This window comes from Rhinatrema bivittatum, chromosome 2, assembly GCF_901001135.1.
Source record: "Rhinatrema bivittatum chromosome 2, aRhiBiv1.1, whole genome shotgun sequence".
Lineage (NCBI taxonomy): Eukaryota > Metazoa > Chordata > Amphibia > Gymnophiona > Rhinatrematidae > Rhinatrema > Rhinatrema bivittatum.
The window spans coordinates 251,103,129-251,120,920 of NC_042616.1; the positions used below are offsets into that span (position 1 = coordinate 251,103,129).

The following is a 17,792-nucleotide window of genomic DNA, read 5'->3' on the forward strand; positions in this document are numbered from 1 at the left end:
TGTATACTTATCAAGGTCGCTGCCTTTATTGATGTTCATGGGTACGGAACTGCCCGTCCGACATTGGCCATGTTTCGGCACTGCGTGCCTGCTTCAGGGACTATGGGAGAATTTGCCACTGTGTCCGATACCGGGTTCACAGTGTTGGAATCACTTCTTAATGTGCCGTGTTTCAAGTGAGCGATGCCTTCCGTGCTTGTCTTGCATCAGTAGCATGGGATATGCTTAGTTTTTGGGTACTTGCCAGGTACTTGTAACCTGGATTGGCCACTGTTGGAAACAGAATGCTGGGCTTGATGAACCCTTGGTCTAACCCATTATGGCAATTTCTTATGTTCTTATGTTTTGTTATACATTTCTTAATCCACCTTGAATAAAGTATCTTGCTTTCTTTTTTTCTTTCTTTCTTTATTAAAATACATTTATTTATTTATTTTATTTATTTATTTAACATTTTTTGTATACCGACATTCTGGTAACAATGTTACCAATCACTTCGGTTTACATAGAACTTAGAAATGACTTAACACAAATGTCTTACAGAGAACAGGGAAACTATGGAACTTGGACAACATTGAATTGAATAAATAATAAATAAATAAATTGAATAAATAATAAATAAATAAATAAATAAATTGAATGCATTTATCACCTGCCTCTTACAGAAGAACAACACTCATAATGAAAGAACATACGAGACAAACAATTATAAGAAACTCAACCGAAAATTTGCTTCAATTGTTCAGCTCAAGACATTTTCTTTTTGCATTCTTCCCAGAACCCAGTTTTAAAAAAGAAATATCTTATGATAAACTTGAGAACGCTTGTTTAAATAGCCATGTTTTAAACTCTTTTTAAATTTCTTAGGATTGGACGTCAGAGCTGTTCTGGCAGGAGTTCAATAAAATGGTATCATGCACTCGCATTTCACCCAGATGTGCTTGGTGCATTGTAGGAACAAATAGTAGGCCCTTGTTGGCTGATCTCAGTGTTGTTTGCGGAGAATAGAAATTGAAGCGGTGCCCAGCAAGAGCAAATCTTTGTTTGAAATAATTTTATGGATAAGAGTTGGCATTTTATATTGGACTCTGAAACAGATGGATAGCCAATGAAGCATGAAAAGATGGGAGTAATGTGGTCGTATCTCAAGCAGCCAGTTAAAACTTGGGCAACGGAGTTCTGCAGCAATTGAAGAGCTCTTGTTATTCATTCAGGTAGCCCAAGCAATGAGTTACTATTTTCCGGTTTTGATTATTGTAACTGTTGTAATACTGTCCTAAAGTCTGTGGATTCTAGGAGGGTTTTAACCTGTGTAACATAGTTTGTAGGATCCTAATTTTATCAAGTTACGGTTATATATTTTCATGTTGAGGTTAACATCCAGCAATGCTCCTAGATTACGTACATAAGAGGAAATAGTATAGTTGCCAAAAACAAACTTAAGATTCTCTTCAATTTGGGATTGTTGAGTTAAATAAATAATCTCAGTTTTAGAGATGTTAAGGGTTAGCCGATTGTGAAATAACCATTTATCAGTCGTGGTCAGACAGATTTCGAGATATTTGAAGACAAAGGAAATTGAATAGGAAACTGGGAAAAAGTTCAGAAATTAAGTCCCAAATAGTGTGGAAACTGTGATAGTCAACTTGATAGGCATCAGAAAAGGGGGGGGGGGGGCAACAGGGGCCATGGGCCCCCTAAAAAGAACGATTAGATGGCAGTGGGATGGTGCTTGTTGTATTGTCCCTCAGCTGCCTGCCTACCCTGCCCCTCCTCACTTACCGTTGATTAAATTAAACAGGAGGAGGAGGAGATAAGGGCTTTACAGAGCCTCGGGTCCTCATTCTCCTCCTCCTCCTCCTCCTCCTCTGCCAGGTCCAAGTGTCGTGCTTTGAATGACATCATTCAAAGAATGACACTAGACCTGGGGCCCATTAGAGGACGGGGAAGAGGAGAATCAGCAGTTGACAGTCGAGAGAGGCACAGTGGGCTGCGAGCAGAGCCCATCCCGCTCATGGCTGAAGACAACGGAGGCCAAGTAGGCCATGAGCAGAGCCCATCCTGCTCATGGCCAAGGAGCATGAACACAAGAAAGGCCCAGGAGACCCGCTTGCTGGTGATGAGGATGATGCAGCCTGAGTGTGTGTGTAAGCAGAATTCCAGAAAGGTGTGTGTATGTGTAGAATGACAGCACATAGGAGGGTTTGTGATAAGTGATTTGGAGCCTGAATGAGGGGGTGTGTGACAGAGGGATTTTGTGAGAGTGCATGTTTGTGTGTGTGAGAGGGAGCCCATGTGAAGGACTGTGTGTGTGAGAGAGAGAGGGAGACTATGTGCAGAGGTGTGTGTGTGTGTGTGTGCGTGTGCAAGAGAGAGAAGAAGCCTATGTGAGGGTCTCTGTTGTGTGTGAGAGAGAGAGATGGAGCCTGTGTGAGGGTATATGGATATGTGTGCATGAGAGACAGGGAACCTGTGTGGGTGTGTGGGTGCAGACAGAGGGGTGCGTATGTCCGAGAGAGAAGGAGCCTGTGTGAGGGTGTGTGTGTGTGTATGTGAGAGAGAGGGACAGAGGGAGCCTGTGTGAGAACGTGTGTGTGAGGGACAGATTGAGCCTGTATGAGTGGGACAAGAGAGCCTGTGAGAGGGGCTTATATGAGGGGGCAAACTCTAGGAGTGGAGCACTGGGAGATGGAGATTATGAATGGAGTTGAGCCTGTAGTGGGAGGGGAGAGATGAAAGAGAGTGGAGGAGTTAGAGCCTGAGAGGGCAGAATGAAAGGGGCCTGGCCAAGGGAGTAGGTACTAGAATCAGTGGTACTGTATCAATTATCCAATTTTCTTACTGACCATGATATTTTACATTCGGGTCAGCATGGTTTTCGAAAGGGACATTCGACTGAGGCACTCTTGCTTTCCTCTTTTGATACTCTACTTCGTGGTTTCAATTCAAATACAGATTTATTCTAGTTTTTCTAGATATATCAGCAGCATTTGACACTCTTGATCATCAGATCCTCTTATCCGGCTTACAGTCCATAGGTATATCTGCAATGGTCTTAAAATGGTTCTCGTCCTTCTTATCAAATTGCTCACAGCAAATCAACATTCATAATTATTCATCTGAACAATATACAATTTCCTCTGGTGTACCTCAAGGCTCTTCTTTATCGCCGATTCTTTTCAATATCTACTTGCTCCCACTCTGTCATATTCTCTCTGCTCTAAATGTTCAATTTAAAATCTACGCCGATGACAATCAGTTTTTGGTTCCCTATAATACTTCCTGGTCCACTACTCTATCCATGGTAACACTATATTTGAACACAATTAACACCTGGTTGTCACATAATCGTTTAAAATTAAATCCGACTAAAACTGAACTAGTATATGTAACTTCCATTTCCTGTTCCACAATAGGCCCCCCCATCTCATCTCTCTTTCAATGGAGTCTCAATTCCAATTCGAAATCATGCATCCAGTCTGGGAATTATGATAAATTTTGATCTATCCATGACGCAACATATTTCCACTCTTACAAAAATTTTTTTTTATAAACTCCATCTTTTAAAAAGACTGCGTCCTCTATTGTTTCTTCAAGACTTTCGTACTGTCCTGCAATCCCTGATATTCTCCGGGTTAGACTATTGCAACGTGCTTTATCTAGGCTTGCCTGATTCCATGACTCATCCTTTACAATTGGTCCAAAATGCAGCAGCACGTATTCTGTCCGGTACTTCTCATAGAAGCCATATCTCTCCCGATCTATAATCCTTGAACTCTGAATTTTATTGGAAGCCAGTGCATTACAAAATCTTGTCAATTATTGACTCTTATTTACAACCCCTCCTCAACTTGGCTATGCACTACTTTACGCATTTACAAACCTGCAAGACAGCTTAGATCATTATCAAAAAACCTCTTAGATATACCTACAGTTAGACTTGCGAGACTAGATATAACCCGTAAGAGTGCTTTCTTCGTGGCTGGCCCATCCCTGTGGAACTCATTACCAGACTTTCTTTGTCTCATACCAAACACCCAACAATTTAAGAAATCCTTAAAAACTTACTTATTACAAATTGTATTCAATACTTCCACCACAGAATAATTCATAATTACTTCCATACTCATTCACTTTATCCAATTTCCTTTCCCCACCTCATATCACCTCCCCCACCCCTCAGCTCCTTACTATCCCTCCCTTCCATTCCAATTTATGAATCAGCGGTAATTAAGCATTTATGTTAATTACATATTGTTTAAATATTTTTGATTTTTAGTTAATTTATGTATGTCGGTCTTCATACCTTATTTTGTTTTATATTTGTTGATTATGTATGTTTTACACTGTAAACTGTTTTGACCAAACCATATTTGTAAAAGCAGTATATAAACATTTGTAAGTAAATAAATAAATAGAGAGGTTGGACTAAACACTTCTAGGGGAATTCTGCTCAAAATATTTAAGATTGCATCTTTGGGTAATTAATTAACTTAAAATGTAATACAGAAAAGTTTTCAAAGGCTAATGTATATTGTGTTATTTTGACCAATTTAAAATGTGCAGAATTATGCAGAATTTTAAAGTTTTGTGTGCAGAATTCCCCAGGAGTACTCTGTGATCTCCTCTCTTCCCCTGACCCAGTGTATGTAAGAAAATGATAGTTGGGGTTGGAATTGGAGGCAATTTGCATGGCGCCCCCAACCAAAAAGGCATTTCACAGCCCCTGCTTGTTACATAAAAATAGAAGTGATGTTCAGACATATTTATTTATTTAAAGTTTTTCTATACCGACATTCGTTGATGGACATCATATCGGTTTACAGTCAAACAATGAGTCAGCAACAAAGCTTTACAGTGTAACCATACTAACAGTTTTTCAGTATAACAACAAAGTGGGTTACAGATAATCAGTGAGAAAGCAACAGTTTTATAATGTGACACTAAGAACTGCTTTACAGTGCAACAAGGAACAGCAATACAATTAAATAACATAATTACTGTTATAATAATAGGATGTGAAGTTAAAAGTTAATCAGATCATCATGTATAGATAGAAGGTCATATTGATATTGACCATCAACATACACCAGACCTTTTGTGATTTCTGCAATTTGGTTCTCCCAGAACAAACTGAGAACCATTAGGAAAGCATGCAGAGGCATGACTTTGGGAATGCTTTCCGACACAGATTTGTAGAAGAGGGGCATGTTGGGCAGGGACGAGTTTGTGTTTGAGTTGTTTGGAGAGAATGGAGTGTGTGGATGGGTAGGCGGGAGTACATTTAGGTAGATGGATTTGTGTGCTGTGGGTGCATGGAGGTGGAGGTTATATGTGCAGGGGGTATCTGGGTTTGGTTTTGTTTTTGGAGGTATTGCTGTGCATATAGGGTAAGGGATGTAGGGGGTGTGAGGGAGGAGGAGGGTGGCTATGGGCATGGGAAAGATGTGCTTGCAGTATAGGAATGCGAATGAGGTGTGTGGGAGGATGTGTGGGGCATATGTATGTTTGGGTGGATAAAGGCTGTATGAGCTCAAGGTTCAGCAAAAGGCTGTCCAGGTATATTATTCAGAGAAATTTATCTGCACAAGTTAAACTGTATATTTAATGGCTCAGGCACACCATGAATATACCTGAAGAAAACCAAGTTATCTAGATAAGTTTATCCAGATAATTTAAGGTCTGGCCTGTGGCACGAGAGACTTGCCGAAATACCTTACCCAGGTAACAGTGAATGTCCCAGAATGTCTCACATTAAACCGGGTAAGTTTTATGCAGCTAAAAAGTTACTCTGATTATTCAGCAGCAGTCGCCGTGGCAGAATTTTTAGAACCTGCGGTTTGTCTAAGTGCCAACGTTAGTTAGACAAACCATTTGATTTTGGACTTCTGGCATGGTTGTATGAGCAGGAGGAGTTGTGGGATGGTGTTTGTTGGAGGGAGAGGGTGGTGACTCTAAAGGTGTAGATATGGGAGTTAGGGGTGCGTGGGCCAAGGGGGGGGGGGTGAATGGAGAAGTGTGGGGGGAGATGTCTTGGAAGGCTTCTTTTGGCACCATCCCTCATCAGCTATTTCAGTTATTTTCACTCTCTCTGTGGAACAGGGGTGTATGTGCTGGGAGTAGGTGTGAGATGTGGTGTGTGTGTATGTGTGTGTTGGGGGTGGGGGTGAGACCTTGGAAGTACAGGGGCAGATGGCTTTGAATGTGCCTTTTGGTGCTGTCATTCACTAGCTGCTTCAATTAATTTTCTCTGTCTCTGCCCATATCACTCTGTGCCAAAGTGCTGGAAGGGTGAAATGGCTTGTAATATTCTGCAGCTTTTAACCATTTCCCATAGAAAGCAATGGGGATTTTGTTTGGAGGCTTGGTTCTCTGAAAATACTGATCTGATGTTTCTGGTTTCCAAACTCCTCCAAGATATTTAGATTTTCTTGCATGCCAAATTCGGGGAACTTCATCTCGTTCTTGGAGAGTTATTGTGTCTACAGAGGGACACACAAACAGAAGGGCATTGATCCCTTTGTATATAATTCTTTCCAACATCCTGTATGTTGAAAAACATAAAAATGACCATAACATAAGATATGGCATGCTGGTCAGCCCATTGGCCATTCCAGGTCACTTGGAATTACCCGGAAAATCACAATATGAAAATCTCTTTCAAGTTGTTCTCTCCAAGAATTTAAAATTGGAGAAACTAAAAGTCTATGGACCCAGCTTCCAGTAACTTGTCCAAACCTTTTTTAAACTCCATTTAATAGGGATGTGAATCGTTTTTCTGACGATTGAAAATATCGTACGATATTTTCAAACTCATCAGAAACTGGGGGCTCCCCGAAACCGATAAGAAAACCCCACAAAATTGTTCATGGGGTTCTCTTATCGTTTTGGGGGAGGGTGGGAAAAATGGCACACAAAAACAACCCCTAAACCCACCCCGACCCTTTAAAACACATCCTTTAGCTTTCCCCACCCTCCCGACCCCCCCCCCAAAACTTTTTTAAAGTACCTGGTGGTTCAGTGGAGGTCCCGGGAGCGATCTTCCGCTCTCGGGCTGTCGGCTGCCACTAATCAAAATGGCGCCGATGGCCCTTTGTCCTTACCATGTGACAGGGGCTATCGGTGCCATTGGCCGGCCCCTGTCACATGGTAGGAGTAATGGATGGCCCATGCCATTTTTAAAGATGGCGCCGGCCGTCCATTGCTCCTACCATGTGGCACCGATAGCCCCTGTCACATGGTAAGGACAAAGGGCCATCGGCGCCATTTTGATTAGTGGCAGCCGACAGCCCGAGAGCGGAAGATCGCTCCCGGGACCTCCACTGAACCACCAGGTACTTTAAAAAAGTTTTGGGGGGGGGGGGTCGGGAGGGTGGGGAAAGCTAAAGGATGTGTTTTAAAGGGTTGGGGTGGGTTTTTTGTTTATTGGCTCGGGTGCAGCCGATTAAAAAAAAACAAAACAAAAACACGATCGGACCACACACACAAAATTTCCCCATAGTCCTCGAACCTGGAATCGGAACAGATTGTGGTTCTGATTCACATCTCTACCATTTAACCACATTTTCTGGCAGTAAGTTCCATAGTTTAATTGTGTGTTGACTGAAAAAATACTTTCTTAAATTTGTTTTAAATCTAGAACAAACATTTGGCCCCACAAGTTGCATTCAGAAGATCTGAAAAATGAATCTGCTGTTCAATACTTTCTTCCCCCAGCCTACATTTCCCATGAAAAACCTTAAGTTCCTTCCAACTAACACTGTCAGCTTGATTAACCAAGGCTATTCTCCTACTGTCTGTGGAAAGAGATATTGGTGAATCAGACCCCGTAGGGAACCAGTCCTTAAGAAATCTTTCACTCATTCACATTCAGATCTCAACAACTCACTTATCCCAGAAACATTTCTTCCTTTTTCCTTCTCTGAAGATGGGCAGTTCACCAAATCACACACATGGGTCATGTGACCATACTCTGTCACGAATCAATACATTTGTACAGAGCTTTCTGAAAAGGGCACATGCCTATCACTGCCCATATATGAGACTTCAAAGCTCTTCTCAGTTGGATTTTGTCTGCTGAGTACATTTTATGCATTCTATATATTTTGCCGAGTACATTTTATGCATTTTATACATTTTGCAGCCTTGCAGAGCTGACTGCGGTGGATCCAAGGCTCTGTATGCTTGGAACCAGTCCACAGACACAAAAGAGCAAGGCCGTCAGTAACATAAAAAACATTATGAAAGGAATGTGGCTTTAAAGAAGCAGCTCTTGGGGGTTGTAGTCTATAATGGAAGCAAGAAGGAATAAGATACAGTTAGTCTGACAGGAAAGCAGATGGCACTGCAAAAGGAAAATGGAAGGGAGACAGGAAGTGATGTCACTATAACCAAGAAATTGTTAGGGAATGTAGTTCTGAGGGAACAAAAGCTGTGGAGAAAGGTGAGACCACTCAAGATGATGTTTTAGCCGAAAGAAAAGTTTGCTTGGAAAAAGGGATCAATGGCAGGTGTACTTTTTACCTGGGTAAGGGACAAGTTGAGATCGGGGGAGAGAAATACCATGTTGATTTTCAAATCTGTGCTCATTATTTTGTATGAAAAAATTATCTGCAGAAAAAGCAGCTGCAAATCTCTGTAGGTAATTTGTCTCGTAGCTTTTTTCAAAGGGAAAGTATGCTGGCGCTTTCCCTTCCCAGAACTGGTGCAAAGGTTACGGATAAAAGTGACCACAGACTTTCCCTAAATGCGGGTGCTTTTGAAAATTGCCCCTCAAGCGCATTCCATGTATTGACTTGCATTGCTGCCTCATTCTACATGTAAATATAATAGAGATAAAATGGACATGTTCTGATCTAGTCATATAATAAATGTCTTCGCTATTGTCCTACATTTAGTGTATGCCATAATGCAGAGGACAATCTAGACACAATATCAGTCTGTCTCCTTCCCTCATTTCCCATTGTCTGGGATGATTTTGTCATAGCTGATCTCTTTTCTTTCACTGGAACGTTCCCCACAGGACAATGTGTGTCTATTTTTTTATCTTCAAACTATCCTGCAGGAATCTTTGGCAACATGTCACAAATTCCCTAAAAACAGGCAACCTCGATGTAGCGACACAACACAAGCATCACCTGGAGGAGAGACAGCGGGCAGAGGAGAGGCAGCGGGCAGCACTCGGGACCCCTTGGCAGCCGAAATATTTCAATAAAGAGGTAATTTTACACTATCCAGCTCCTCAGGAAGTCAGAGCTTTCCCCGCCCTCAATGAAAATTAGAGTTCACTCTCATGCATTTGTGTATGTTTTCAGAATTCTAAATCACAGTAAAATCATTAGACCCCCATCATATCATGCAGTATATGAGACATTTGTTTTCATTAGTGTGTGTCCTTTGTTAATGACAACATAATTAAATATTAGAGAAAAACAATGGGTGCTGCAGTCTCTTGCTAACTTATGCCCTTTATTTTCCCAGGAAAAATAAGATTATTGTGATAATTTTAGTTCACATTTTATATTTTCCTTTCATGAACTAATTTACAGGGGCCCATTTAATTCCATTTAAGTAGATAATCGAAAAGATGTTTGGGGTTTTTTTTTTTTTCAGCATGGCTTGCCAGCTGTTCAGTGGCAGATCTCGCTGATGTCTGTGGAGCTGCCACAGATTTCCCGTGGGCTGGCCTTGGAGTTTACAGAAATGTCCAGAGGTTTTCCTTAAGCCATCACTGCTGCAGGAAAAACCACTATGGCAGGATTTCTCTGCAGCCTTTCCTCGGGGCACTCCTGGAAGAGTTTTACTGTCACAGTTTGGTACATTTTAGTGGCGACCTTGGAAGGTGGCAAACCGGGCAACCTCCCACGGCTCCATATTGTTTTGGGGAGAGGGGTGGGGTGACGTTTTTCAAGGAACTAGCGCTATATACTTGATTAATTTCCTCAAAGGATAGTTTAAAAAAAAAAAAAGTTTACAATGCAGCTTTAATTGCTGTTTCATGGATAGAGCAAAGTGAAATGAAAATAAAATATTTCTGACATGCTCATAGGTCATCAAAATTAAGGCTCTACAGTGCCTCACATTCCTCTTGCCCAGAGCTTCAACACCCCTAAGGCTACCCTAGTACACTGCAATGGTAAATTTGTTTTCTGATTTGGGAACTTTATGCTTTCTAGTCTCTCTGCTAGCCCTACTAATACAGGACTGAGGGCTGAGCCGGCATGATTCTTGGGAGTCTGCACACATCTCGTGCCGGAGACCGTAAATAAGGGTTAAACCAAGCCATTGGAGCTTGACACAGAATATAGTTAAAATGTCATGTTTTTCTGCTCCTGGGGGAAGACTGCAGTGAAAACGTTCAATAGTGATTTTTGTGGGCCACTAACAAGGAATGGCAAAAATGAAAACGACTTTGTTTCTCTGCAAAGGTGATTTCCTTAAATTCTCACTGTCTTGTGACAGCTGGAGAACACTGCCCAAGATCTAGGGATTCGAATTCTGCCATGCTTAAGGCACAGCACCCACTGTCTGCTGCTTTCTCCGATTGTCATTTCCTCCTCTTCTACAACTTCATGAGGAGCTTGTAGCATTCATTCTGTTACATAATATTTCTTGTAGCTGGTTGTTCATGTTTTCTTGCTATTTCATTCTCATGTTCAACGGTCTGTAGAAAGGAAAAGACTCTCAGGATGACCAGTCTTATGGTGCATTCCTCTGTTGTAGGTTTTTTTTTTTCCGCATGCAGCCCTCCTCCGAGTGTCAGTTTAGTCAGAACAGTCACCTAGCTACACCATTTTAGGTAGCACATGTGTGTTGTGAAATTTTGTATGCTCTCTCTCTCTCATGGCGTCAAGAATTTATGATAAAATAGGCCCTGTTGGAGATGGAATATGCATCATTTCACAGAGACCAATGGGGAAGAGTAGGATGATTTTTACATTACATGGCATTCAAAGCACTTTGTGCTTTGACAGTAACTTGCCACATTAATATCTGTGCTAGCCCCATTGCTTCAGTTTTTTCTGAAGGCTGCATTGGAGAATGGTCTGTGTATTGTCGCATCAGAGCATAAAGAATGCTGTGGGCATTCTGTGAGGGCTTTGGTGACATGATTATCCTTAGTCCTGCAGTTTTTTTGACAGTGCTTTTGTGCCTAAAAAAAGGCTTTTACCCATCAGTTCTTCAGTGATTTAAGATTGCACTGGTTCAGCTTTGCACGCGCCTGCGGCCTATGCAACATAGGCGCACAAGTCCCCTGCGCGCGTAAATCCGGCTAGATTTACGCTTGCAGGGCTTTTAAAATTTACCCCTATGTGTCCTACCTCTCCCCCTACTCCCCTGAACAGAGACCCCTTTCACTCTGCCTTCTCAGCTCCCCAACTCCTCTGCTCTACACTCTCCCCTCCTGGCTCAACTCCTTCCACTTTATTTCCACCCAGTTTGACCTCTCTCTCATACAGCTCCTAACACAGGCTCCCTCTGTCCCTCTCATGCACACACTCACACAGGCTCCCTCTCTCTCTCTCTTGTGTACACCCCCTCCTCATACAGGCTCCCTCTCTCTCTTGCACACCCCCCCTCCTCATACAGGCTTCCCTCTCTCTCTCTTGCACACACCCCCTCCTCATACAGGCTTCCCTCTCTCTCTCTATTGCACACACCCCCTCCTCATACAGGCTTCCCTCTCTCTCTCTTCCACACACCCCCTCCTCATACAGGCTTCCCTCTCTCTCGCTTGCACACACCCCCTCCTCATACAGGCTTCCCTCTCTCTCTCTTGCACACACCCCCTCCTCATACAGGCTCCCTCTCTCTCTTGCACACACCCCCTCCTCATACAGGCTTCCCTCTCTCTCTTGCCCACACACCCTCCTCATACAGGCTCCCTCTCTCTCTTGCACACACCCCCTCCTCATACAGGCTCCCTCTCTCTCTTGCACACACCCCCTCCTCATACAGGCTCCCTCTCTCTCTTGCCCACACACCCTCCTCATACAGGCTCCCTCTCTCTCTCTTGCACACCCCCCCTCCTCATACAGGCTTCCCTCTCTCTCTTGCACACACCCCCTCCTCATACAGGCTTCCCTCTCTCTCTTGCACACACCCCCTCCTCATACAGGCTCCCTCTCTCTCTTGCACACACCCCCTCCTCATACAGGCTTCCCTCTCTCTCTCTTGCACACACCCCCTCCTCATACAGGCTTCCCCCTCTCTCTCTTGCACACACCCCCTCCTCATACAGGCTTCCCTCTCTCTCTCTTGCACACCCCCCCTCCTCATACAGGCTTCCCTCTCTCTCTTGCACACACCCCCTCCTCATACAGGCTTCCCCCTCTCTCTTGCACACACCCCCTCCTCATACAGGCTCCCTCTCTCTCTCTTGCACACACCCCCTCCTCATACAGGCTTCCCTCTCTCTCTCTTGCACACACCCCCTCCTCATACAGGCTTCCCTCTCTCTCTCTTGCATACACACCCTCCTCATACAGGCTTCCCTCTCTCTCTCTTGCATACACACCCTCCTCATACAGGCTTCCCTCTCTCTCTTGCACACACCCCCTCCTCATACAGGCTTCCCTCTCTCTCTCTTGCACACACCCCCTCCTCATACAGGCTTCCCTCTCTCTCTCTTGCACACACCCCCTCCTCATACAGGCTCCCTCTCTCTCTTGCACACACCCCCTCCTCATACAGGCTTCCCTCTCTCTCTTGCCCACACACCCTCCCTCATACAGGCTCCCTCTCTCTCTTGCACACACCCCCTCCTCATACAGGCTCCCTCTCTCTCTTGCACACACCCCCTCCTCATACAGGCTCCCTCTCTCTCTTGCCCACACACCCTCCTCATACAGGCTTCCCTCTCTCTCACTTGCACACCCCCCCTCCTCATACAGGCTTCCCTCTCTCTCTCTTGCACACCCCCCCTCCTCATACAGGCTTCCCTCTCTCTCTTGCACACACCCCCTCCTCATACAGGCTTCCCTCTCTCTCTCTTGCACACACCCCCTCCTCATACAGGCTTCCCTCTCTCTCTCTTGCACACACCCCCTCCTCATACAGGCTTCCCTCTCTCTCTCTTGCACACCCCCCCTCCTCATACAGGCTTCCCTCTCTCTCTTGCACACACCCCCCTCCTCATACAGGCTTCCCCCTCTCTCTTGCACACACCCCCTCCTCATACAGGCTCCCTCTCTCTCTCTTGCACACACCCCCTCCTCATACAGGCTTCCCTCTCTCTCTCTTGCACACACCCCCTCCTCATACAGGCTTCCCTCTCTCTCTTGCATACACACCCTCCTCATACAGGCTTCCCTCTCTCTCTCTTGCATACACACCCTCCTCATACAGGCTTCCCTCTCTCTCTTGCACACACCCCCTCCTCATACAGGCTTCCCTCTCTCTCTCTTGCACACACACCCTCCTCATACAGGCTTCCCTCTCTCTCTCTTGCACACACCCCCTCCTCATACAGGCTTCCCTCTCTCTCTTGCACACACCCCCTCCTCATACAGGCTTCTCTCTCTCTCTTGCACACACCCCCTCCTCATACAGGCTTCCCAATCTCTCTTGCATACACCCCCTCCTCATACAGGCTCCCTCTCTCTCTCTTGCACACACCCCCTCCTCATACAGGCTTCCCTCTCTCTCTCTTGCACACACCCCCTCCTCATACAGGCTTCCCTCTCTCTCTCTTGCACACACCCCCTCCTCATACAGGCTTCCCTCTCTTTCGCACACACCCTCCTCACACATAATCTCTCTATCCTCTGAAACACACCCCCTCTCTCACACACAAACACCCAATTACACAGGCTTCCTCTCTCTTTTTCATATACACACAGACACACATCCTCACCTGCCCCCGAAAGGGGGGGGGGGGGGGTAGTGCCATGTGACTGTGTCAAGATCAGGTTGGTGACATTTTGGAAAATGGCGCTGACCAAGCCAGGTGCTAGGGTGCACTCAGCCTCAACAGGGGATCCATGTTTAGGGGGACTGTGGGTCCAGGACACTGCTTTTCCTTTTTTTCCTTTCAAGGGCCTGGGCCCCCTTTTTTTTTTTTTTTTTTTAACCTTCTCAGGGGGACTATTGCTATCATTTGGGGGTGGGGGCCATCGCTATAACTTGGTGGATGGAGTGTATTGGGATCAGGTGTGTGTGGGGGGGAGGTCACATTTCACTTTTGTGCTTTGGGAAGGGGGGCCAGGGCCATTTCCATGTGGGTCTTTTTTTTTTTGTAAACATTTTGGGGGAGTTGGGGCAGCCTTGACTGGTAGCACCAGGGGGTCAGCACTGATCCCCGCTGAACCTCTCCATTTTCCGTGGTTTTTTTTTTCCTGCTACTTTAAATGTGTAGCGGGATCCATGTTAGGGTCCAGGTGTAGTTATTTTATCATGGTTGACCATCTTCTCAGCATGCATGCAAAGAGGGTCATTGTAATAGCGGAGGGAATCTGGGCACCGCGATGCAAAATATTGCATACAATTGCAGCTTTATGCATCACATAGTAAGCTTGTACCTGAGGCAATGGAAGGTAAATTGACTTGTCCAAGGTCACAAGGAGCTACAGTGGGATTTGAACCCTGGTTTGTCCCACTGCTCTAACCATTAGGCTATTTCCTCACTGAGATGGCTTTTTTTTTTTTTTCTACTTCCAGCTCCTCCTCCTCATCCCCTACCCTAAAAATAATATTTTAAGAACATTTTCTTGTAGGTACAAAATACAGAAACCTCTGCAGAGGAAATTATCCATGTGGGTTTTGTAGCTGCAGGGTTAGCACAAGGATATTGAAGGGTCCTCTTGTGCAAATAATAGTGTTTGGATTGGCAGAATATAATTATAAATGTTAATAAATAAAAGAAGTGACATATTCATTTACCAATGTTGCTAATTCTTTTGCAGGGTGATAGCTGGGTATATTTCAGTCCACTCTGGAAGATGCAGTGACAGCACCCAGATGCAGTGCTCACATCTCCTCACCTTCTCCAAATAAATCTACTTGTCTGGCATTAGCAAGATGCAGTATATAAACTTCAGGCTTTATTGGTTCATTCTCATATCATCACAGAGGGAACTCTGTATTATATATTGTAAATGATATCTCAGAACAATTACAAGCTTGAAGTTTGTTCAAGCCATTTTGTTTAGGTAGAGTGTGTGTGTGTGTGTGTGGGTGTGTAATTGAACAGACACATACTTGGCTGCACACACAATCAGTGTTTATGTCTGGAAATCTGGGCTTTGAAAGAATTATTATTGTTTTTAGTGTCTCTGTTTTTCACATTATCAAAACCTGCTAGAAAATATTCTTCTTAGCCCATGTGAACATTGCTGCTTCAGCTGGCCTCAGAAGGGTAACACAGGCTCTGCTTCCTTGACAGCAGCTTTTGTCTACTTGATCAAGTTCGCCATGCTGGTTCCCTAAACCGAAAAGCAATACCACACATGGTCTTTGAGGAAATATTTTTTTTTTTTCTGAAGCCCACTGTTTTGTTTTGTGTTTGTATCTTTTTCTGTGTTGAGTTTTATCTTTTGAGCACACTGTCTGGATATTTCATGGCCTTTGGCATTGGGAGCTGGATCTCCCGCCATGACAATCACTGCCAGCAACGACTCAGCCACTCACCACCAGAAGGGGTGAACCCGTTTCGCAGGCCATCCAATTCCTCTGCATGGAACGAGGAGCAGCTCCAGCGGGAGTGCTGCCTAGAACCTCTGGGACCTGCAGATTATCGGCTATTGAAGATGTAATCAAAAACCTGATGCATCCTATTCAACAATGGCTACTTTTGCTGTAGAGAGAAATTCTTTTGTAATGTAATTCTCTTTGGTAAAATAAGGGCTTTAGCAAATTAAAAAAAAATTCTGGGAACCTAGTTTGAATCTTTTTTTCTTAAGAGCAAAAATTTGTACACTATCCAGAATATATATTGCACAGAAACAAATGTGAGCTGAGCAAACATCAAAACATATTAAAGACCCTGGCTTTTATTGAGACAGAGGTATGTGATGTTGGTGTGTACAAACCAGAAAAAGAATATATTTTAAAAATGGAAGTTCTTTACCGAAAGAGTCCAGTCATTTATAAACACCCATTTTCTGTTCAATTTATTTTCTGCTTTGCTTCAGACAGGAGCATAAGTTAGACTTGTAACTTTTAGAATGAATGCGCGTGGTCTCTTTTGGGTCTTTTGCCTGTACATTACCAACTGCCCTTATAAATATTAAATTACAGTTCTTGGCTTGGAACATTATTCATAGACAGTACGTGCAGATGTTATGGTATCGTACATCTTAACAGATTTCGAGAACTCTGAAACTTAGGTGGCTATGTCAGAAGATAACATACAGGTATATAATCATTAAGGTGCATTTTGCATCTTTGCATTACATATTTCTATGTTTTGGTTAAGAATGTCACATATGTTCCATTTTCCCTCTTGCATGTTAGCGCTAGCTTTGAAAGGTGCCTTCCTGCCATTCGTGCACATCAGTTTCAGTAAAAAAAAAAAAAGACCAAACCAAAAAAAAACCTCACACTCTCTTAAAACTGGACTATCACATTTCTTTCTAAATAAATGCTTTGGTGGAGCTGCCCATGGGGAATGAAATCCATGTTAAAAAAAAAAAACAAAAAAAACAAAACCAAAACATGGGACTGGATGGCTATGGGAATTGGCACTGGCTTACAGAGCTTTTCATCCGTATGTCACCAGTTCAAATCTGATTCAGGCTGGCAGGACCTTAAAAAGGTGACCCATATGAAATGAGATAGTAATCTCAGTCCAGTTCAAGGTCCATACCAGAAGGATTTACATATTTGGCCCCTGGCAGACTCCTATGAATTCTGCTGCATACCTAGTCACTGATATGAAACAAAGACATATGAGAGAGATCATGAAAAACAGTAAAAAAAACAAAAACATAAAATAAATAAAAACCTTGCAGGGACTCCCTACTTCTGTTTGCAGTTATGGGAGAAATAACATCAGAATCTGTTTTTCTGTAGTGAGAGTTTGTGGTTAGACCTGACTTTGTGCTGTAAATGGCCTTGAAACAAAGAGAAACAGTAATACAGCTGCTCTCTACCTACCTAATGCCAGAGAGCGAGAAATGTAATCTGAGACCATTCCAGCGCTCTGAAAATAGTAACTCGCATGTGATCGTATCGCCAAACTGCAGCGTCCCGAAACAGAAAGAACAGAGTCCTTGTAAGTGAGGAAATCATTCGTTGAATTATGAAAATGAATGCAGAAAAACAAAACTAGCATGTTAGGAGAACGTGGCGGCAGGTAGCTATCACTGTGCAATAATTCAGCTTTAAAGGAAAGCAGTGCCACGTATTCGTGGTCAGAGCCAAGTTTGACACACCACGATCTTCCATCCATTGGGGTAAGCAATGCAGCTACATTTTTCTGCTATATTTTCCCCTCACATCTTCCACAGAATTAGTAGAAAAACACTTTAAAGTTAAACTTCATGATGGTTAACAATGTATTTCTCTTCACCCCCCATTGTGGGGCCATGGCCCTCCTTATGCATTGAGCAATGTAAGTTCCTGTTGGGTAGGCAGAAAAGCTGAAGCGAGTAAGTACAGTGCAGATGGAATGGGCAGAAACATAAAAAGAAGTGAGGCAACGCCAGGCAAACCTAACTATGAAAAGAACATTACCCTAAAGTATAAAAAAAATAATAAATCAGAAAAATAGAAAAAACCCATTTGAGAGAGAGGGAAGCCATGTTAATGTTTTTGAATGTCTGTCAGTGGACTGGCTACTTTGAAACTGTTTA

At 43.6% G+C, this 17,792-nt stretch overlaps 1 protein-coding gene across 1 annotated transcript in view; it reads left to right on the forward strand.

Annotated features, from left to right (window-relative positions):
• Window positions 1-17,453, forward strand: part of OSBPL10 (oxysterol binding protein like 10) — a 494,148-nt gene extending 476,695 nt beyond the window's left edge. The window contains exons 11-12 of the mRNA XM_029589416.1: window positions 9,065-9,218; window positions 14,904-17,453. Coding sequence (XP_029445276.1) covers window positions 9,065-9,218; window positions 14,904-14,948 — 199 coding nt within the window. The 3' untranslated portion in view covers window positions 14,949-17,453. The remainder of the gene's footprint in view (window positions 1-9,064; window positions 9,219-14,903) is intronic.
• Window positions 17,454-17,792: the final 339 nt, after the last annotated feature.